This window comes from Aulonocara sp. 'chitande type north' Nkhata Bay, linkage group LG22 (assembly GCF_057382095.1).
Source record: "Aulonocara sp. 'chitande type north' Nkhata Bay isolate Kocher_YH1m ecotype deep benthic linkage group LG22, A_spYH_male_GT1.1, whole genome shotgun sequence".
NCBI classification, from domain to species: Eukaryota; Metazoa; Chordata; class Actinopteri; order Cichliformes; family Cichlidae; genus Aulonocara; species Aulonocara sp. 'chitande type north' Nkhata Bay.
Window position 1 is genome coordinate 22,416,484 of NC_141364.1, and position 22,774 is coordinate 22,439,257.

General features: G+C 42.3%; 1 protein-coding gene across 1 annotated transcript; it reads left to right on the forward strand.

The window, feature by feature from the left end:
- The first annotated feature begins 3,542 nt into the window (after nt 1-3,542).
- Nucleotides 3,543-21,537, forward strand: col1a2 (collagen, type I, alpha 2). Its single transcript, XM_086279096.1, has 50 exons — nt 3,543-3,744; nt 4,370-4,371; nt 6,611-6,646; nt 7,033-7,116; nt 7,646-7,702; nt 7,917-7,961; nt 8,053-8,106; nt 8,198-8,251; nt 8,382-8,435; nt 8,534-8,587; nt 9,122-9,175; nt 9,313-9,357; nt 9,524-9,622; nt 9,824-9,877; nt 10,158-10,256; nt 10,462-10,506; nt 10,632-10,730; nt 10,857-10,910; nt 11,013-11,120; nt 11,222-11,275; nt 11,366-11,464; nt 11,909-11,962; nt 12,064-12,162; nt 12,270-12,323; nt 12,419-12,472; nt 12,575-12,628; nt 12,749-12,802; nt 12,882-12,926; nt 13,162-13,260; nt 13,556-13,663; nt 13,766-13,819; nt 13,942-13,995; nt 14,732-14,785; nt 14,923-14,976; nt 15,074-15,181; nt 15,413-15,466; nt 16,961-17,014; nt 17,119-17,280; nt 17,427-17,534; nt 17,845-17,952; nt 18,134-18,187; nt 18,315-18,422; nt 18,524-18,577; nt 18,664-18,771; nt 18,950-19,003; nt 19,229-19,336; nt 19,468-19,714; nt 19,842-20,026; nt 20,114-20,356; nt 20,467-21,537. The coding sequence occupies exons 1-50, from the start codon at nt 3,675-3,677 to the stop codon at nt 20,611-20,613; spliced, it is 4,059 nt and encodes a 1,352-aa protein (XP_086135222.1). The 5' UTR covers nt 3,543-3,674; the 3' UTR covers nt 20,614-21,537.
- Nucleotides 21,538-22,774: the final 1,237 nt, after the last annotated feature.

Consider the following 22,774-nt stretch of genomic DNA (forward strand, 5'->3'; position numbering starts at 1 on the left):
TTACCATCACTCTCTGTTTCCCTTAATCTGAAATGTTATTTGAATCTTTCCTCACAGAGATGACTCTGTCGTGTCTCCCTCTGCTTCAGTGAGTTAAAGGTGTGTGTGTGTGTGTGTGTGTGTGTGTGTGTGTGTGTGTGTGTGTGTGCATTTCCGCATGTGTGTCTGCCGCTCCTCTTTAATTACCGACTCTCTCTTTTTCTCTGCACCGTTGCTAAACTTCCTGCTGGTGTCTGAGTGTGTGGGCAACATGCCAATGACAGTCTTTTCATTTCACAGAATAGAGTGGCATGGTAGTGCAGTGGTTACCCCTGTCTCCTCACAGCAAGTCGGTCCCACGTTTGAATCCTGGACGGCGCATCTCTGCGTGGAGTTTGCTCCGGGTTCTTCCTGCAGTCCGAACACATGCAGTTAGCTGAGAATTCCAACTGACTGTGCGTGTGACACGATCTCATATCTCATGTTGGTGTTCTTACTGCATTATCTTAATAATGTTAGTCCAGGATCAACATTTCAGCTGACCAGTGATGTTGTTGTGAAGTCATAGCTTTGCAATGTGGGTAAAAGATTTATTCGTTTTTTTTAAAAATGCTTTTGTTTATATAAAACTCTCTTCTGGAACAAATGGTAAACATTTCAAGTGTTTTCTTTATTCATTTATAAAATGTAATAAATATGAAGCTTTGTTTGCTGTTAGCCACATTAACTCTGGTGCTGTTTTGCTTGCAGCTTGGGATTCAGTATCTTGAGTACTTTGACCTGCAGACTGGAGCAAACCAACAACCTATGATGATGCTAGACCTTCTTCTAGAGCCACCCACAAAAGTATTAGATTTCTATTTAGATCTGGAAGGTCCCTGTTTGATCATCTCCCCATGAATCATGTGTTGCGGCGTGCACAATCGCTAGATTTCATTGTAATTGTATAAGAAACGTCCTTTCGCAGCAGTCGAGCATTAGCATGAGTTTCTGCATAGGTTCCTGTGTTAATATTTTATTTCTGTGGCACTACACATCGCTCCTTTAAAGTCTTGTTGTTGTCATATTTAATAAAAATCCTGTCCTTTGACTCTAATCTACTGTCATGGTGTTTCAGTTTTGTAGACTAATGCTGAAATCCCTCTCAGATTTAGTGTGGGATATTTTTATATAACAACCATCCTGCTCAAAACTTTTCTAAGGTTTACATGAATATCTTTCATTTTTCGTCTCCAAGTGTTATCAGGTGGTCTCTATAATCTGGTGTTCTGCAATCAGGAATGCAATAGTTCAATCTTGATGCACAAGATAGCAAATCTTTGCACTGATCTCATTGATCTTGTGCAGTTTTCCTTATCCGCTGGCTGACAGGTAGGCAGCCAACCCTGACACGACAAAATGTACTTACACTTACATCAGGAGTGAAATATGACACACACTGACCAAACCCAGTGAGGAAACTACTGAAACAGCCAATCAGAGTGAGGCACAGCTGGAGAAGTCTGTCTGCAGGCCCGGCTGGCAGCACTGTAGGAGACAGAAGAGGAGCAGATTCAAAATGGCTGAAGATTTTTTTCTTTTTTTACACATCTCCAAGAGGAATACATCAAATCTGGCTTGAGTTCAATTCACGTTCAAATTTTGCCACAAAGGCATTTTTGCTCAAATAGGCTTCATTTTACTTGAAAAGTGTTCTCTCAGCTAGTTACCACTGCATAATGTACATGCTGCCCTGCCCGTGACCCTCACAGAGATTTTCTTTTTCTTTCATTTTTATAAAAAAAATCCAAAAAAATGATATTTTGAAAGCAAATACAATGCATATATTTGCAGGAGTGGCCTGCAAATACGATCAGCTGTTTCTCTTGGAGCATGGCTGTACAGAGAGAAAAAAGGCTGATGATGTGGAGCTTGGGAGCCATCTTTGATTTCCTACGCAGACTGTCTGCTCCTCTCCAGCTACTTGGGATCCTCAGCAAACATGAGAACGTAACTCTGCAGTGAGTGGGAGCCCTGCCATCTTTAAAACATATTTGATCTCTCTTTCTCCCTCTGTCTCTCTACTGCCCCACCTCTTCTTCTTCTTTGCTGTCTTTCTGTCTCTGCAGTGTAAATTGGATAAATAAAGAGTTAAGGTGAGGTTGTCGGGAGTGTCCAACAGTTACTTTTAAAAAAAACACACACACATATCTGCTGCACAAGGGGAATACGGATAACACGTCGGAGAAAAGGAAAGGAAGAGGCCAGAGGAGTGCACTCTAACAGAACTGTACCAGGATGTAATCTGGTGCCTTCTTAGTATTGCACTGAATGACCAAACAAGCATTTTAATGCACAGACAGAGAGAATGGAGTACAGGTATAAAACTCTATCATAAAGCTCATATCTAATCATGTCTAACATAACAAAGATACCCCCCATCCACCTACTGGTCTGTGAATTGTGAACTTGTTTAAACCTGCATTTCATGATTGCTTTTGGCCATAGGATAAAGTGTTGTGCACTTTGCTTAATCAAATGGACAGTGAATGTGTGGCATGAGGCAGTGTGAGGGCCACGCTGAGTGTTGTTGGAGTGGCAGTAGAGTAGATGACATGTCTGGTCATGTGGGCAGGTAAGAGCTGCTCAGAGAGGGAGAAAGGGAAAGAGGGATTGAAACTAGCGTTCTCCTCCTCCTCCACACACCTGTCTTTTGTCAGCCTGAAGCTGCAGAGTAGTGTGTTTGCATTATATGTGAAGCCTGCCACTGACAGGCTTTCGCTGAGTGAATGCTTTTGGTTTATTATTAAAACTCTGAGAAGAAAATGGATTTTTTTTTGTCAGTTTTACTTTGAAAGGCAATGGAAATTTGAAGTTGAAATGCTTGGTGGGTGTGCAAAAATGAATCATGATGCAAACTTTTCTTTTTTTGGGCAGTGTGACAGCTTGGTAGATGGAAACAACACAAGAAAAAAAAAGGAAAAGTGAAAACAATGTAAAATGAAGGTATCATACAACAATTTCTCGATAAATCGGTGAGTATAAAGAGGCAAATAAGAGCCATTTAAACTCCAACATGAAAAGATAACACAAAACCCTCTCTCTCTAAGTTAAGTTTGTTTCTGTAGAATGCAGCGCAGAAACGAAGGACTCTGATCTAGTTGGTGCCAAATGATGCCCGCCAACGCGCCCCTGAAATGTGCCCATAATTTACGCACAGAAATCTCAAGTTGAATCTCCTGCGCCCGCACCTCTTAGCGCAGAGACAGCACGGATTCCCTGCAGCCCGTAAAAAAAAGAGGAAAAAAGTAGGCCTTCATCTCCCTTTTAAACCTCGACGCTGTCCACGTCCTCAAAGAGAATGGATCTAATTAAAACGTTGCACTCGTCATCATCGCCAAAGCGTTGCCAAACGGGTTCTGGTGGAGAGGAGGCAGGGAGATGTAGCACCACATGACTAAGTCTGAGCTGCGGAGGGATGGAAGTTAGATTGGGTTTCTCTTCTCTCATTGGCCGGTGGGCTGACTTTTGACACGCAGACCAGGGACCCTCCTGTCGTATAAATAAGCCTGATGGGACTTTATTATTCTAGCATCACGGCAGCAGGTTTCTGCTAAGTTTGGAGTTACTCGTGTCACCACAACTGTATGTCTGCCTGAAAGTGGTTTAAAAACAGGGGCTCAAGCAGCACAAGGAGTCTGCATGTCTGCTTAGACATGCTCAGCTTTGTGGATACCCGGATTCTGTTGCTGCTTGCAGTAACTTCATACCTAGCATCATGTCAATGTAAGTTTGAATATCTGCTCTTTTTTCTTCTGTGATGGATATTTTTTTTTCTTGAGGATCTTGGCTTTTGTTTGGGACTTACATCGAGGTCAAGCCGAAGACAGCTTTAAGCCCTGCTGAATAAAACTCAACGGATTGAGCTCATGCAGAGGATTCTTCACTTTTTCCAAGGACCCAGTTATCATGATTTGATTAGTTTCCGTAAAGGGAAAGAGAGAGAGAGAGAAAAGAAAATTTTGTTCCTTTAAAAGAGGAACGTCTAGAGGTTTTTTTTTTTAGTTGTAATGCATGTGAAGTTAATGAAATGAGTCGAAATGTAGGTTTTCTTTCAGGAATAGGATGAAAAGCTTTTGTTGGGGCGTTGTACACATTGTTCCATCCAGACGTCCAGGGAATGAGCTTTATTATAGGAAACTCTAATGTCTCCCCCTGGTGGTCATGGGTGCAAACATCTACTCGCCACCATCTGCGTTATCTCCAACCCCCATTTATAAAACTAAAGCAGAAATGACACTAAACGATGACACGTTTTCTCTTATAATTACATTTAGATTCTTAAAGTACTTTTTGAGCAGCCTACCTTGCAGTTAATGGCAGTATAGTTCAGCATACATTTAACATACAGCGGTTTTATAGATTAAAAGATGATTATACAGGTAACACATCATGACAAATTTGGCAATATTATATTACATGAAATGGACAAATAAATAGTCTCACATCCCTTTCAACCGCCAAGTGCGCCACCTCGTGGTCCAGATAGGATATAACGTGTTAGAGTTCACGGGGAGGTCCCAGCTGTGCCAACCTTTAACCGTGACCAGCTGGTCCGGAGTCGTGGAGAGCAGCTGCAACACAGTGCAGAAGAGAGACGCAAAACACAAGGCACCATTAAAGAATGAAGTCACCAGTTTTTAAACAACCCTTTAAAAAAACAGAGAAAAATCACACATTATAATATTTTTGCAGCAAAAGCAGTAAGACAGGAGTAATTAATACATTCTTATCACAAATCATGTTGGTCTTGTCTTCTATGTTGTAGCAGGCCAACTATTCATTTCCCTAGGGCATAAGCGGCCTGTCCAGGCTTGCTCGCAGCTGGAGCGCGAACATGTGGAATGCTCCAACAATGACATTCACATTCATTACCGACAGTTTGACGAAGTTTGCTGTGATTCACAAACTGTGCAGGCATGGCCCTCAGCTACACTTTTAAGAGAGGCTGAGACATGTTATGCAGCGAGTAAAACATGCAGGAAGGATGCTTATTTTAGGCCTGCACAGAAGCGTCTGCTCAGCATTTACAGACACACCCGATCAGCGTAGTGTAAAAAGCCCCCGACTGTGTGACACAGTGAACGAAAAAGAAAAGCACTGTTTGAAAAGTCACTTTTTCTAGTTTTGAATGTACTGACTTGAACACAGTCTCCAGAATATTTTAAACCTGAAATAACACACTCAGCATTTTAATACGAAGATCTTAGGCAGATTCAACCATGAAGCATTAAGTAGAAGATGAAAACTGCTTTGTTTCTTTTTCAGGTTTTGCCCTAAAATTATTATTATGTTCTAACGGCGTATTCCCTTTTTCTCTCCCTGCCCCTCTCTTCTGCCTCTCCCTCCTCATCCTCATCTCTACAATGCCACAGTTGCGGTTAGTACACCTGCATGCTACCATGAAAACAACATACCTTAAAGTTTTTTCCGTTTTTCTTCCACAATCTCTGAAATGCCCGTGAATGAAGGTCTCTGTCGTCTTTTAACGATTCAAGCAATCTGAACTATGGCAGAGGAGTGCCGTTAGGAATTTCAGACCCTGAGCTCAGTTATTTCTTGCAGTTTTCTCCCTTCCTGTCCATGAATAGGTGAGGGTCCTATTGGCTTAAGTTTGTGTCAATGAAAGCTAAAACCACAGGGCTGAGGCACCCATGGGGCCTGGTACAAAGGACCTTTTCTGAGGACAGCAGTGAGGAACCAGAGAGGGAGGTTTGCCCCTATAACAGCTGGCTTTGGCTCCGTTTGGAGTCTCCCTCTGATCCTGATTTAAGATTGAATTTGGGAATTCTTCTGCTCATAGCTGAGATTGCCTGAAACTAAGCACCCACTGCTTTTGGTGTTTACAGCTTCACCACGTCCAGGCACCACTGTGCGTGGTGTGATTGCGGTAACTTGATAGCTGTTCCATAGACTAACATGCTCATACTCCTGAGTGATTGTCCAGTCTGGTTTTGAATGTTTCATTTTGTTGCCTCTCAGCATCTCTGATGTGCGCATGTTGACCACATGCACATTGTCCTCCTGGGTTCTCACATTAGTTTATCTGCACGAGCGTGATTCACATGTCACTGTGACAGCACGTCTGCACGCTGCATTATTTTAGAACAATGGCCAGTCCTCGTTACAGTCACACACAAGAATAGAAGGCAATAATCTGAATGAATGGGATTGCCAGCTCATTAAATTGTTGCATGGAACCCTGAAAAGACTGAAAAGATCTTCTATTTATCTTAACCGAGGCAATAATGCATAATGTTGGACCTCTGGCTTGTTTGGATTGTGTCTAAGATGCATGAAGCATAGTTTATATTAGGAAAGTTCAAATGCCACCTTCATGATGACTGGTTCAATCACTCAGTTTTTCTGTTTTCTTTTGTTTCCCTTTATTTTTCTTGACTTGCTTAGCCTCTGAGGATACAAGAAATCCCAGATTGTTTTAAATTACAGTTTAAGTCCAGGTTGCATGCATCTGGTTTTCAGATCAGAAGCGGTGGCCCGCTTTAGTGTGGGGATAGTTTTGAAATGAAGTAACAAACTGAGGCCATCTGCTCCATGTTTTTGGTCTGACTGAATGACTTTTGTGCCGCAGGGTCCAGGAGGAGCGAAAGGACCTCGAGGTGACCGGGTAAGCAGATGCAAAACTGCTCTCTCTGTGATAAACACGCTAACATGCCACTGAAGTATTTGATCATTTACACTCATGAGGCATCTTTGGCAACGTTTTTGTCAACGTCACCTGACCTGTTAACCTTGGCAGGCCACACCCCTTTGTTTACATTTCCAATGGCACTATTTTTCTTAATTGTAACATATGAGAATGCCTCTGATATCTTTGATACGACAGTGTGGCAGACTTATTCACTGATTTATTTTTACAATTTAAAACACCTTCGTTTTTTCAAAATAAGAGCTTGCGAGATAAAAACAGACAAGCGTCGCCTCCTTAAATCTCAGCAGCTCATCGTTCAATAATAACAGTGTTTACCAACTCATGTCATCTCTGTTTTACAGGGTCCTCCCGGCCCAAATGGAAAAGATGGTTTACCCGGACTTCCTGGCCCCGCTGGCCCCCCTGGTCCCCCTGGACTTGGAGGAGTAAGTAGAGAATAAACAGTCTGCGTAGATGGTGTTTACTGCAAATGTGCTCTAAATAATGCTGATAAAGCATCTTTGAGGAAAAAATGACAAGCCGTTCATAGGAAACAAACACGAAACCAGCCGTAAAAAGCGTATAGCTTCTTTTATTTTTTTGACCTCTGGTTGCCCCTCTCTGTCTCCTTAATTAACCCTGTAATCTTTGACCTTTTTGTCATTTATCCATTTTGGATCAAAGCATTTTAAAAAAAGAGATACCACATGCCTGGTTACCACTCATTTTGCTCATTTTGTCTGTGTTTAATCCATAAAGCTGCTCGGTGGTAACTTTAGTGTTTTAAGAAACTCTTCAGGTGAATAAAGCGCATGTTTGCAGTAGTCTGTGGCTGCTGATTGTGAGACAAGTTTGAACTACAGGAACTACTGGAACTGGAAATCTAAATTACTTTAGTCTTAATGCCCTTTAGCTATAGAAAAGTGTTTATTATGCATACATAAGTATTAATCTGTGCTTTCTTCTGTTCAACAGAACTTTGCTGCTCAGTACGATGGTGTAAAAGGCCCTGATCCTGGCCCTGGACCCATGGTGAGGACCCCTCTCTTCATTGCCACACAACAACACTAGCCCATATGTCACAAAAACTAATATTTTTACATATATAATTTGGGATGACTACAGTGCATGGAAAGTTTCGTGTATTTCACGTGTTTAAATTTTGATTTCAGTCACCACAAAATGTTTTAATGACAGTCTAACTGAGAGCTGATGATTGATTGTTTACTTCTTTTCTTCTTTTCAGGGTTTGATGGGACCAAGAGGCCCTCCCGGATCTCCTGGAGCTTCTGTAAGTATAAATATGTGCGAAAATTAAACCTATACAACTGTCTTTTTAAAGATTTTTATGACTAAATGCTGCATCTCCTCTCATTCAACAGGGACCTCAAGGACACACAGGACACGCTGGTGAGCCTGGAGAGCCCGGACAGGCCGTAAGATCATCCTCCTAAACATTTACACTTCTTTCAATGTCGACTTAAAAGTTCATCCTGGAGATCTTAATGCTCTGGTTTTCTTTCCCAGGGCGCTGTTGGTCCTCGTGGCCCTCCTGGACCTCCTGGCAAAGCTGGAGAAGATGTACGTACACATTAGTGTAACTGCTGTTCAAAATGCAAAATCATTTTTGTTGCCACTCTTCTGTGAATATTTTGCGAGTGGCTGCGGTAGTTCTTTGTTGTGGCCTAAAGTCTATTTCACTGATTCACAGGGTAACAATGGCAGACCTGGCAAGCCCGGAGACAGAGGTGTCCCCGGCCCTCAGGTAAGAGATTTGCACCACGATAACCACAAACAGATATAAGCAAGAAATGGATTTGCAGATGTGAAGTACTTAATATGTTCTTTGTGTTTGATTTGCAGGGTGCTCGTGGATTCCCTGGAACCCCTGGACTTCCAGGAATGAAGGGACACAGAGTGAGTGCTGATTTTTTTTCCCTCTGCTTTAACTTTACCCGATCCTTTGTGGACACCTGAGAGCTCAAACAAAGTGCTAAAAAGAAGAAAGTGGAGGTGGAGACACACCTGTGCTCCTTAGAAATTGCATTGTAATTACCTCCACAGGGAGTGATTATGGACCTAACCTCCTGAATTCCTAATGGATGCCTTGAAGTTCTTAGCCTGTTAACATAACTGGATTGCAAAAGTGCTTCACAGAAAGGTGTTAGGTATTGAACATTTCCTTCCTATGATGGATGGAGACAGATGCAACGCTTTCTATAACCCATGTTTGATTTTATAAATAGCTTTTTTAAGACGTTTTTTAATGTCTCCTATAATATAACCCCTGTTGGACTCTTTTCCTTGTTCTGTTTTATCTCTGGAGCAGTGCACTACAATTTGAATCTATTATCCTTCTCACATGTTGATCTAAACGGTTATATTTATTTATATTTGTATCACATTTCTCATATCTTCACCTGCCTTCATCACTGTGCTCCTGTGTTTCAGGGATACACTGGCCTGGATGGACGCAAGGGAGAGCCCGGTGGTGCTGGCCCCAAGGTAAGGTGACAACTAGCTGCTCTATGAATGTATCAAAAACTAAAAACTGTAATTCTTAATAGTTCCCAGTTAATTATTAGTGATAAATTTGAAAATGTTTAGACACATTCCTCATCGTACCATTTTCCCTCCCATAGGGCGAGCCTGGTGCTCATGGAGCTGCTGGAAGCCCTGGACTGGCTGTGAGTTTGAGATTCACCTTTCATGCACAAAAATTTTAGTAAAGACATCTGACTTGGATGTTTGTGACTGTTTGCGTCAGTCAGCATCATGTTCATGGGATGATAATGATGCTGTGGTATAAAAACCTGCACAGGTGATAATTGTAGGTAACTGTCTTGCCTTCAGGGAGCTCGTGGTCTTCCTGGTGAGAGAGGCCGCCCCGGCCCTGCTGGCCCTGCTGGTGCTCGTGGTGCTGATGGCAATGTTGGACCTACTGGCCCTGCTGTGAGTACACACACACTTATAACCCCTTTATCGGTGTTAGAGTGAGAAGATACCACTGAGATGCTTTTTCCTGATTGGACTTCAGCCTGTCTTCATATATAAATCACGATGAATACTGTAATGTGCCATCCTGCCAAGTCAGAAAAGGTTCATTCTTAAATTTTGGACTTTATTATGTGTTCCTGCTTTTCCTTTATTCAGGGACCCCTAGGTGCTGCTGGACCCCCAGGATTTCCCGGTGGCCCCGGCCCCAAGGTGAGTGTGATGCCACTTCCTGTTGCCTCTCAGAGAGGTTCACGATTAGGGTGAAAAAAGGCAGTTTTTATTGCTGTATAGGACAAGTACAACCAGTGCCTGCAAGCTCCTGCCCAATCACATATTCTTATATAGTAGCCCCCAGGGGAATTTTGACTGTTAGTACTGCAAACCAAAACAAATACTTAATGCTGCTTAAGCTGCTTTAACTATAAAACCAACAACCACTAGGTAATATCGGCACACTGTTTGATTGTGGATGTATTTGTGCTGCTGACAGGGAGAGACCGGACCCGTGGGAGCTACTGGCCCATCTGGACCTCAGGGATCTAGAGGCGAGCCCGGACCCAATGGTGCTGTTGGCCCCGTTGGTCCCTCTGTAAGTATACAAGGTTGTTTCCATCAAGGTCACTCTCCGGTCACGTGTAACCACTGTTTCTGTTATTAGTCTTTTAGTTGACTCTGACTCCTATAATTTAGTCATGATTTTAGGGAAGATTGGTGTCATGTTAACATGATCAGTTGAAAATGTGTTTTCTTTAAATAAAATGACTTGACTTTGTTTTCTTGGTCTTTCTCTCCAGGGTAACCCTGGTGCTAATGGCCTGAATGGAGCTAAGGGAGCTGCTGTAAGTATTTGACTTGAGCCAAAAGTGCATACAAATTTCCAGGGTCACACCAAGCTATCTTTATTTTGATATGGTTTGATATAATAGGATGCTATGCTGACCTGTTGACCATACCTGCTGTTTAGGGCACCCCTGGTGTTGCCGGAGCTCCTGGCTTCCCTGGACCAAGAGGAGGACCCGGACCACAGGGACCTCAGGGTGCTGCTGGACCTAGAGGCCTGGGTGTGAGTACACAAGAAACAAAATAGCCACCTGGAAACATTCTCTGTCCTTACGCCCCAGTACTGTCATAATTGTTCACAGATGATTGCTCTTCTGATTAACTGTGTCTGTTTATCTGTCTATTTTAGGGAGATCCTGGTGTTCAGGGTATAAAGGGAGATACTGGTCCCAAAGGAGAACCTGTAAGTTTATGTCCTTATAATCATTTAGAATTTGATCCAAATAAATCTGAAAACCTCTCTGTTGCACATTTAATGACCGTTTTGCTATGTTGTTTCCCTCAGGGTAACTCTGGACCTCAGGGAGCCCCTGGACCTCAGGGTGAGGAGGGCAAGAGAGGACCCACTGGTGAGCTCGGTGCTACTGGGCTTGCTGGTGCCCGTGGAGCTAGAGTGAGTCCCAGCCCGTCATCTTTAATAGTTTGAGCCATAAATGTACTACAGCCGGAGACATTTTACTGGGATCAGCCATTAATTCTATTTGTCTCCTTTAGGGTGCTCCTGGCAGCCGTGGCATGCCTGGTGGTGAGGGAAGAACTGGCCCTGTTGTAAGTATTCAATGATTAAAAAAACTCTTTTTTGCTTGAAATACAGGCAACATTAAGTCTCATAATTTGTCTCATCTGCCCTTTTCATAGGGTATGCCTGGTGCCCGTGGTGCTTCTGGTGCTGCTGGACCTCGTGGACCCCCTGGAGATGCTGGCCGTGCTGGTGAGCCTGGCCCAGCTGGTCTCAGGGTGAGCTTTTTACTAAATCCTGTTCTTGGATGGTTATAATTCACAGTTTCAGTAAGTTACAGAGACACCTCAAAGTGCAAGTGCATATTTGGCAGTTGTAGTTTTAAAAAAAATATGGAGCTAATATGGAGATGGAAAAAACTCTGAATTTCTAAAGTGAAAGTCTTCATTTCAAGTCTTAATTTTGTAAGAAATTATTAAGTGTTAGATTTACATGAAAACCCTGGATATTCACTGAGAATTTACTTACAAACGTCCATGATTAAAAGAAAAAGAAAACACAGGGCTTCACCTTACAAGATTATAAAAACCTCATAATGTGTAGACTCAGAGTATCATGCCTGCCTGCCTAATCAAGTTGTAGTTGCAAAGTCTGAACTTTCTATGCAAATTTCCATAAGAAAACTTTAATGGAAAATTCATGGCAGCTATTATTTTCCACAGGGTCTCCCAGGAAGCCCTGGAAGCTCCGGACCCCCAGGAAAGGAGGGACCTTCTGTAAGTAAACCTCAATTTTATTTCATCTATTGTTCCTACTGTTTTGTTTTGTTTTTACAGTAAATATAATTTCCTGCTGCAATCTTTGTTTGTCGCTCCAGGGTCCTTCTGGACAAGATGGCCGCAGTGGACCTCCAGGCCCAAGTGGACCTAGAGGCCTGTCCGGAAACATTGGTTTCCCTGGACCCAAAGGACCTTCTGTAAGCCTTTTTCTTTTCAAGAATTAAACATGGAACTATATCCTTCTTTGTTTTTCAAGTTAACCTAAATCTGTACTTATTAACTTACTAACTGCTTTTTGTTTTAGGGTGAGCCTGGCAAGCCTGGAGAGAGGGGAGGCACTGGCCCCACTGGACTGAGAGTAAGTCACAAATGTTATAATATATAAAACTTGAATTTAATTTGGTAATGGCTTCAGTAGTTAAAAGGCATCACTCTCTTTATCCTTGTGTCTAGGGACCCCCTGGAGCTGATGGCAACAATGGAGCCACTGGTGCTACTGGACCTGCTGTGCGTGATCTTATGTGCAGCGCATGAGTAGATCTTGATGAATAATAGCCACTGCATTGTCTTTGTCTTCGACTCTGATAACTTGTCTCTTTCTCTCTACAGGGAGGACCTGGTGAGAAGGGAGAGCAGGGACCTTCTGGTGCTCCTGGCTTCCAGGTTTGGATCCATAATTTTCTCTAAATATAGAAAAATGGTGCATGATTTTACAGCCATTTTAAGCTGATTGCTAAAATTTTTGATGCAATTGGAGCTGATGTAGAGTCTTGATATTTTCAGGGTCTGCCTGGACCCGCTGGAAATGCTGGTGAGGCTGGCAAGCCTGGAGACAGAGTAAGTATTTGGAAAACTGTAAAAGCAGCATTATTGAAAATTTAAGTCCACGTCTAACCAAACAAAAATGCCTCTGTAGGGTATCCCAGGAGAGCCAGGACCTGCTGGAGCTGCTGGTGGCAAGGTGAGATCACCTGTCAGTGACATTGTTTTCCAAAACAAATGCAGCAATATAGGATTTTTACACAGTAGCAAAGCCTGTCAAAAGTGCATATGTGTCCAGGTCTATGTGCACTAAATGAATCAAGACCCTTTAATATGTTGTAGGCTTTTCAAACCTTTAAATCTATTGCTATAAAAACATACTCAGAATCAAATATAGAGAACACAAATTAAAATATGCATGTCTGTTTCTCCAGGGAGAGCGTGGTAACCCTGGTTCTGCTGGATCTGCTGGACCTCAGGGACCAATTGGAGCCCGTGGACCTGCTGGAACCCCTGGAGCTGATGGTGGCAAGGTAAGACAGTTCTATTTTTACAGAAATTGATGGAACTTCTGAACATATGTCATGAAACCTGACAGTTCATGGACGTTCTCTGGCCTGTCACGGAATGGTCTTTAAAATGCACTTTCACAGCAATTTCCAGCATTGCTTACTGATCAAAATCTCACTGTTTATGCAGTGATAGCTCTGAGAAACTTTAAAAATTAAGAATTATGTGATAATAAAATCTGTATATAGCTGGAAAATTGAAAACATCAATATTTATGTTGTTCAAATATGAACCCAAGTTTATCCTCTTTGTTTCCAGGGAGAGCCTGGTCCTGCTGGAGCTGCTGGTGCACCTGGACATCAGGGAGCTGGTGGCATGCCCGGAGAGCGTGGAGGTGCTGGTACTCCTGGACCCAAGGGAGAGAAGGTAAGTTCTAGAAATCTGCCACCAGCAAATAAAATGGGTGTAAATGAGGGAGTATTGTTTCTTTGCTGTTGTGCGTCTTACACCCTCTTCCCCTCTCCCAAGGGAGAGCCTGGACACAAAGGCCCTGACGGCAATCCTGGCAGAGATGGTCCCCGTGTAAGTAAAACTCTCCCGTCTTTGTTAGTATGCTTAATGTAAAAACTTTACACATTTATTTCCTCAATTTGAGTGTGTCAGTCATAACCCTGATCTCAGTGTGCTCTCCTCACTTAATCTAGGGTCTGCAAGGAGCTGCTGGACCTCCAGGACCCACTGGAGCCAACGGTGATAAGGTAAGTTGATAAAATAGTTGCCATTAAATAAATAATAGAAAGAAACCACCAAATTTAATGTTTTTAGATTATATAGATTCTATAATGCAAACAAACTTTGTTTGATTGGGGTTTTTTAATATTTAATTCATTTTTACAGTATTTAAAAAATGAATGCCAGCAAAAGTATTGAACATAACTCATCCACTGTAGGACCAGTTACCTTAAATAAAAAGCCATTTGCAGACGTTCACACCACTTTCATAATTTTATTGCTCAGTACCTTTATGTGGGACGTCCCACCCCTCTAAAACAGAAATTTTAAGTAGCCGAAACACTGTTATGACTAAAGCTAGAACCTCAACACCGCCATCTAATGGCTATTATGCAAAATAACAGCAATGAGCAACCTGCAATGAAATGTAAGATGACAGTGGTTAACCTAAAAATAATGCAGAAAACAAGTATTCATATTTATTACTGGCATTTAAATATTTATTTAGATCAAAATATAGGAATTTGCAAGTATTTTTTAAATTTGTTTTCCTGAGTGTTTGTGTATGTTGTTCTATAAACACAACCAACAGAGCCAAGAGTACAATAACAAAATTCTTTAAGAAGGAAAATGCTGACTATTTAGAGCATTCTTATAATATATGGCATATTGAAGTATATTCCTACATAAGGGAGCGTGACAAGTCAGTGGATGCTTGGAACAATTGTAAGCTAATAAAATGTTTCCTGTTCTCTCCTCCAGGGTGAGGGTGGTTCCTTCGGACCTGCCGGCCCAGCTGGACCTCGTGGACCCTCTGTGAGTAGCTGCTGATCACTCCTTGTTCCACTAGCTTACATTTGCGTTTAAATATCTCATAGCAGAACCTGGCAAAACACAAGCTTCCATCTTTTAGTTTGAACAGTCTTTTTGACCCCACTGCTTGTTGTCCACAGGGCGAACGTGGAGAGGTTGGACCCGCTGGAGGTCCTGGATTCGCTGGCCCCCCTGTAAGCCCATTTTGAAATTCAGTACCCCATTCCCCATGTCATGTTCAATAGATAAAGATGAGCCAATACTTACATACCACAACCACGCTTGCTACAGGGTGCTGATGGTCAACCTGGAGCAAGAGGAGAGCGTGGACCTTCAGGAGGAAAGGGAGAAGTTGGCCCCTCTGGCCTCGCTGGACCTGCTGGACAGTCTGGACCTGCTGTAAGTACCACTTTCACTGGACATATACACACACAAACACGCATCCAGCAAAGCTAAACAAATTGAGAGAGATCTAACATGATTTCACTGATTTAGCATTACCAGGCATCTATGAGAGTGTTCACAGTGGGATAAAATCAACAGCTATTTCAAAATACTGTTTATGTTTATAGATTAGAGGGGAGCAGTCTTGATATGACACTGACTTTGATTTCTTCTTCTGGTATCTAGGGTCCTGCTGGCCCTGGTGGACCTCCTGGTGCTCGTGGAGACAATGGACCTTCTGTGAGTATTCAAACATACAAATAAACAGCTTTACCAGCCACACACGACACTCTCATGAATGCACTCATTAACTCCGTGGGCTTAAAAGCAACCATAGCATGCAGTGAGTAGGAGTTCCAATCAAAGCTGTTAGGAACTTTAAAAAAAGGCAACATTAAAACATGAGATTAAGCCATTTATCAGTTATTTCTTGTACTGCCCTTTTTAAAATGTTTATATTTTTTAATATAAGCCCAAATAGGAACTAGTTTGTACTAGTGAGTCAATATTGTGTGCATTTGTGTAAATTTATGCACATAACCGCACAGTATCACTGTTTTAACTTAGCAGACTTTGTCAGCTTTTGATCTGTTCATTTTCCAGTGTTTCCTCTAAATCACTCAAATGTATTTTAATGGTAACACCAAAGGCAATTTTATTCATACAGCACATTTCGCTATTCGCTACATGTAAAATCAATCTGCTTGACATTAAAGATAAAAACACAAAAAATCCTTTTATCTTTGGAATGACTTAAGGAAATAAAAACAATAAAACTAATTCTACAAAGACATATAATATAAGTTAGCATGCACACACGCACAAGCATACACACTCATACAGTGTAAGTGTAAGCCTGTAAGAGGTTTTTAGTCCATTTTTGAATGCAGGCACAGGTGTAACTGACCTCAGGTCAGGGGTCAGGTTGTTTTTGAAGAGCATCACATTAACTGAAAGCAACCTCGGCACTCATTTATATCTCATTCTGGGACCAGTTAAAAGATTACCTGAGAGGTACGACTGGTTTATAGACACTAAACAAGTCAAAGATGTGTTGGAGGACCAAACCAAAGAGCTTTATGAACTCATAGATTTAAACGGTAATTTCATGTTAAACTGGAAACCAATAAAGTGACTTCAGTATTAGGGTGTTATGTTCACATTTGCGTGTACATGTAAGGCTCTGGCTGCTGCATTCTGAACGAATATAAGTAGTTATACTGATAATTCTGACAGTTCTGCAAATAGAGCGTTACAGCAGTCTAACCTGTTTGATATGAATGAATGGATCATATCCTCAAAGTCAGTTTGAGAGAAGTATTTTCTAACTTTTGATCAATTTAGGTGGCAGAAAGCAGTCCTGGTGACCTTATTAACATGACAATCAAAACTGAGATAACTGTAAAAAAATAATGCCCAGGGTTCTAACCTGCTCGCTGTGTTTGAGAAAAAGCGGTGATAAATATTAACAGATTTTCCATCTTGAATTTTAGACCAACAACAAATATTTCCATCGAGTTTCTGCTCAGTTCAGAAAGGTTTCTAGACAACCAGCAAATAATGTCATCAAAGGATCTTATGGATTTGAAGAACTGCTGATTGAATTTTGTATTTGTGCAGATCTAAAACTATGTGTATCGTGTCTTAACTCTCAGCCCATCTACACACACAAACGTAGACACAACAAACATTTTGAATGACCTCTGCTTAACCACTGTGTGTGTTTCTGGTCAGGGTCTGACTGGTTTCCCTGGTGCTGCCGGCAGAGTTGGTGCTGCTGGTCCTGTTGTAAGTATAGATTTTGCATTTACTAATAAATTACATTTTAGTAATAACCTCAAACATACAAACTGACTTGACATGACCCCTCGTTCCTTCTCTTCCCCTCTCAGGGTATTGTTGGACCCCCTGGCCCCGCTGGTCCCTCTGGTAAGGATGGACCTCGTGGTCCCCGTGGTGATGCTGGTCCCACTGGTTCTTCTGGAGAGTCCGGAATGATTGGACCATCTGGTCTTGCTGGAGAGAAGGGACCCAGTGGAGAGTCTGGCCCCCCTGTAAGTTATAGCCCTCTTGAAATTGTGGTGCACTGAAACTTTGAGGACACTTTAGTGGCATCCTTGCTTATACCGCTGATGTGCATATATAGATCTTAAGAACTGCATCCTCAGCTCTTAAATGTGTGACTGATGATGTATTTTAGGGTCCTCCTGGTGCTCCTGGAACTTCTGGTCCTCTTGGACTTCAGGGATTCGTTGGTCTGCCTGGTTCTAGAGGAGATCGTGGTACACCTGGTGCTGCTGGTGGTGTGGTAAGTAGAAACTAGTTCTGATTATACCACGAAAAAAAAATTACCTGTTTGATGAACCACTGAATGTGTATTATCATTCAGAAAGTGTTGGTCAATTCAAACCATGGACAACAAATTTTAAATATGCATGGACAACAGTGCTAGTCCAGACGACAGACCATAATTTCCATTTTGGAGGATGTCTCAGAAAGACCACATGCACTTTTGATAATGGGAAGATCCCTCGTCCCCAAAAGTCTGAACGTACACAGCATCCATGTTATTGGTTGACTATTTTTGACCCACTGATTTTCTCTGTGTCATATCCCAGGGAGAGCCTGGTAGAGTTGGACCTGCTGGTCCCCCTGGAGCCCGTGGAGCCCCTGGCAACATTGGCCTGCCTGGTATGACCGGACCCCAGGGAGAGGCTGGACGTGAGGTAAAGACTTGTAACCCCTACTACCGATCTATGAATGATTTATAGAGAGTGCTAAAATAATATAATTATGTGTTCTGTATTTTCTGTGATATATTTGCTTTAAAAAAAAATCACATAACATTTTAAAATAGTAAGCCTGTTAAACTTTTATATAAACTTCTCTGTTCTTTACAATCCACAGGGCAACACTGGTAACGATGGACCTCCTGGTCGTCCTGGTGCTGCTGGATTGAAGGTAATGCCCTGTCGTGTACCTTAAGCCATTATCATGCACAGAACACACACATATATATATATATATATATATATATATATATACTATGTTTTATTAACCAACTTCCACCGTGACCCACCGTGCTTAGGGAGACCGTGGTGAGCCTGGATCTGCTGGCGCCATGGGACTTGCTGGTGCCCCTGGACCTGCTGGACCCACCGGAGCTGCCGGCAGACCTGGAAACCGTGGAGAGGCTGTAAATATTCTAATCATTAAATTCCCAATATAAGCAAAATTGTTTACTGGGTACTTTTATCTACAATCGTCTGCTTGTTTCACTTTTTTTCCTGTCCCTAGGGCCCATCAGGTTCCTCTGGAGCTGTTGGCCCCGCTGGAGCTAGAGGTGCCCCTGTAAGTATAATACACTAGCAAAGCAAATGAAATTACAAAAGGAATGCACCACAATATGTTTATGCCTGTGTCTTTGTTCAATGTAGGGACCTGCTGGACCTCGTGGTGAGAAGGGAGTTGCTGGAGACAGGGGAGAGAGAGGCATGAAGGGTCTGCGTGGACATCCTGGTCTCCAGGGAATGCCTGGACCTTCTGTGAGTGGCTGCACAGCAGCATAATGCACAAGAACTGTATGAATACTCAGCCCCATTATGCTCATAAACAATGCTTCAATACAGATTCCAGTAGCATTTGCAGGGCAATGTAATCACGGAGAGGAAAGACTTGTTGTCACTAAAATGCCACTGAGTGATGTGTTTTCTTTTACCACAGGGACCTTCCGGTGACACTGGTGCTGCTGGAGCTCATGGACCTTCTGGACCCAGAGTGAGTAGAATCCCAGCAGCTTGCTTATTTTTTTTTCTTCTACATGCATCGAAGATCATCTGTGCATGCCCTATTGAAAAGTTTCACCGTTAGTGAGAAATAAGTGTATGTAGCTCCTAGCTCCTAGCCACTCCTACCCACATACACTCCTGCTATTTTTGACAGAGCACCTTTAATTTGTAGATTAATAAAACCACAAATGTTTGTGTGATGTGATTTCTTTAGGGACCTGCTGGACCCCATGGACCCGTTGGTAAGGATGGCAGACCTGGTGCCCATGGTACTATGGGTGCTCCTGGTCCTCGTGGACCCAATGGATACACCGGACCAGTGGTAAGTTTGCCTTTATATCAACAGCTTCATCACCTTCTTAAATACTGCAACTTTTATTTTGCACCCTGGACAGTTTAGTGCTATTACAGAACTGTTCTTTACACATCACTCCATTGTCTTATCCATGTTAGGGTCCTCCCGGACCTCCCGGTCTGCCTGGACCTCCCGGCCCTGCTGGTGGTGGATACGATGTCTCCGGAGGATATGATGAGTACAGAGCTGACCAGCCTGCTCTGAGAGCCAAGGACTACGAGGTTGATGCCACCATCAAGTCTCTCAACACTCAGATCGAGAACCTGCTCACCCCTGAGGGATCCAGGAAGAACCCTGCCCGCACCTGCCGTGACATCAAGCTCAGCCACCCTGACTGGAGCAGCGGTAAGCTTGGCTTCAGCTCCTCAAAATAATAGCAAAGTGCCACTGTTACTATGTTCTGAAGCATTTACAGAGGCCATGCGTGTAACTGACCTACTCCAGTTAATGCGACTCTCTGCTTTTCCTGAAGGATTCTACTGGATCGACCCCAACCAGGGCTGCACCAACGATGCCATCAAGGTCTTCTGCGACTTCACCACCCGTGAGACCTGCATCTACGCCCACCCTGAGAGCATCGCCCGCAAGAACTGGTACAGAAGCACCGAGAACAAGAAGCACGTCTGGTTCGGTGAGACCATCAACGGTGGCACTGAGGTGAGAGAGCAGGCAACTTGCATCATGTGAAATGAAAACAAGCTTAACCTCTACAGGAAACACTCACTGGTTCTTTCCTTCCTGCAGTTCACCTACAACGATGAGACCCTCAGCCCCCAGAGCATGGCCACCCAGCTGGCCTTCATGCGCCTGCTGTCCAACCAGGCCAGCCAGAACATCACCTACCACTGCAAGAACAGCGTTGCCTACATGGACGGTGAGAGCGGCAGCCTGAAGAAGGCCGTGGTACTCCAGGGCTCCAACGATGTGGAGCTGAGAGCTGAGGGCAACAGCCGCTTCACCTTCTCCGTGCTAGAGGACGGCTGCACTGTGAGTAGCATTGCTGTTACGTTTCAGTCTGCTTCGCAGCTTTGTGACTTGTGTTGTTAAACCTCTGCTCCAATACTCAACCTCTCTTTTCCTCCGATTTACTCCTGCAGACACACACTGGTGAGTGGAGCAAGACAGTGATCGAGTACAGAACAAATAAACCATCTCGCCTCCCCATCCTCGACATTGCACCTTTGGACATTGGTAGAGCTGATCAGGAGTTTGGTTTGGACATTGGCCCAGTCTGTTTCAAATAAATAGACTCATGATAAATTAACACCGGAAAAAAAAGAGAGGAAGAACGAAAAAAAAAACAAAATCTCTGCCCTTCTATCTGTGTTCGTTTTTTTTTTTTTATACTGAATGCTGATTTCTCTCTGCGCATCCACTTGCTTACGATGGGCAACTATCGGAGAGGACTGAACGGACTGATCGGAGCGTTGGTGCAATGCAAAATAAATACAGCAACCCAAAGGGACGCGGGAATACACCTTGTTGTGGGACATCATGTCATCCTTTTGTAAAAAATAAAAGAAGTGTAATAAAAACGCTGAAAGTATGCATCACTTTGTGGTCTTTGTATATCTTCCAAAGAGGAGGTTTAAAACCACAATTTCCATGAAAAAAGGTTTAAACTACCTCATGCCTGTACCTAAAGAAAATACTATTACCAAAACCTGGGTCCACAACCGAGATGTTATGATTTCTAATGCTTCAAGCTTTGTCCCGTATCGGAAGGTGCTCGGTTACTTGAAGCAAAGATCTATGGTGCTAATATGCAGCTGTGGAGCAAACCACTTTTTTAACTGTATTATTTTGTATTGACCTTTAAGGAGTCTTGCAATCTTCCCCTGATATTCCTCCATTCTAAGCAGGTGGAATGAGTCTAAACCTGATGTCTTGTTTGGGTTTTTATTCTTTTGTTTTCTTTTTTTCTAGATTTTATTTTTCTTTGTTTGTTTGTTTTTTTTTTCCTTCAGGCTTTTTCACTCTTCCAATCCCACACCCAGTGTTCATTCTGACAGCACATAATTCATCTCGTTCTGAATGGTTTTTTTAAGGCGGCCTCTCTCTCAAAAAATGACACAACAAAGTCTATTGTACCTATTTTGTATATGTGAGATGTTTAAATAAATTGTGAAAAGTTCTGAAATAAAGCATGTCCAATGTTCCAAAACACACTACGCAGTGACTTAAGTGCTTTCGTGTTTTAAGGACACCGATGAAGGTGTGTCACTGTACTTTGGTTCTAGTTTGGCTGATGATTTACATATCATCACTGACTTTAAACATCTTCCTATTGTGGAAGCACAGCAGTGTCCTCATTCACATCCCCCACCTTTTTTTTTTTACCTTGCTTTCCAACGGTACATTCAATTTTAATGTACAGTAAATTTCTGTTTACACTGTCCATGCCAATGTGTGATTACTAAAGTGCATTGTTCCTTGTAAATATGCATCCTCTCATGTTGCTTTTTTTCCTTGCATAATACAGCTTTTGCATCCAAATAAATCTCTGTGATTTGGATTCAAGGCTTGCAGTCATGCGTGAACATAGTCATAAGTCAGTCTCAGTTAAGAATACGGCAGTTCTGGAGATAAATAGGTGTTTCACTCAGGGTGATGGCGTATGAGATCAGCTGCAACACCTTCTACAACCACTAGAAGGCAGTGTGGCGTGCATTTACGAGAGTATCTTCTTCATGTCCAGTTCATTTAGGCTACGTCCACACGTACACGGGTAAGGACACTTTAAATACCTGTAGGTGGCAAGGTTATTATAGTTAACTAAATTTAAACTAAAAACTAAAATCAGATGTGGAAAAAACATTTTACTGAACAAAAATAAAACTAAAAACTAGACTTTTTGGGGGGGGGGGGGGGGGGGGGGGAATAAAACCAATTAAACAATTTTGTGAACTTGAAAATCTGACTAAAACTAAATAAAATAAATGAGTCATTGAAAGACTCTGGATATCTACAATACTACAACAAACTAAGACTTAACTGCTTTCAAAAAGTTATATGTTTTTACTGCAATACCTTTATTAATTTTCCCCAGTCTGGCTTTGACACATGGACTCAATATTGTAATAACAAATAAAAACTAAAACTGACACTGAAACTAACAACTGAAACTAAACATTTCAAACAACAAAAACTAAATTGAAACAAGAATATCCGCTCTGGAAACTCACTGAGACTAAACTGAATTAAAACAAAAAGTCAAAACAAAATAAAAAGAAAAAGAATACTAATTAGAAAATATAAAACTACAACAACTCTGATGGGTGCATGGGAAATTAGACAGAAGAGTATGATTTATACATTATCCAATCATTTATGCATACAATTGATTATTAACAGTACAGAAATCAGGCTGTGGGTCCTTTAGATGTCATGCTGACGTCCAAACAA

Coding starts and splice junctions, on each gene's coding strand:
- col1a2 (XM_086279096.1), top strand. CDS start 3,675: ATGCTCAGCTTTGTGGATACCCGGATTCTGTTGCTGCTTGCAGTAACT. Junction 8,252..8,381: donor CTGGCAAAGCTGGAGAAGAT/GTACGTACACAT, acceptor ACTGATTCACAG/GGTAACAATGGCAGACCTGG. Junction 12,324..12,418: donor CTGGCCCCACTGGACTGAGA/GTAAGTCACAAA, acceptor CCTTGTGTCTAG/GGACCCCCTGGAGCTGATGG.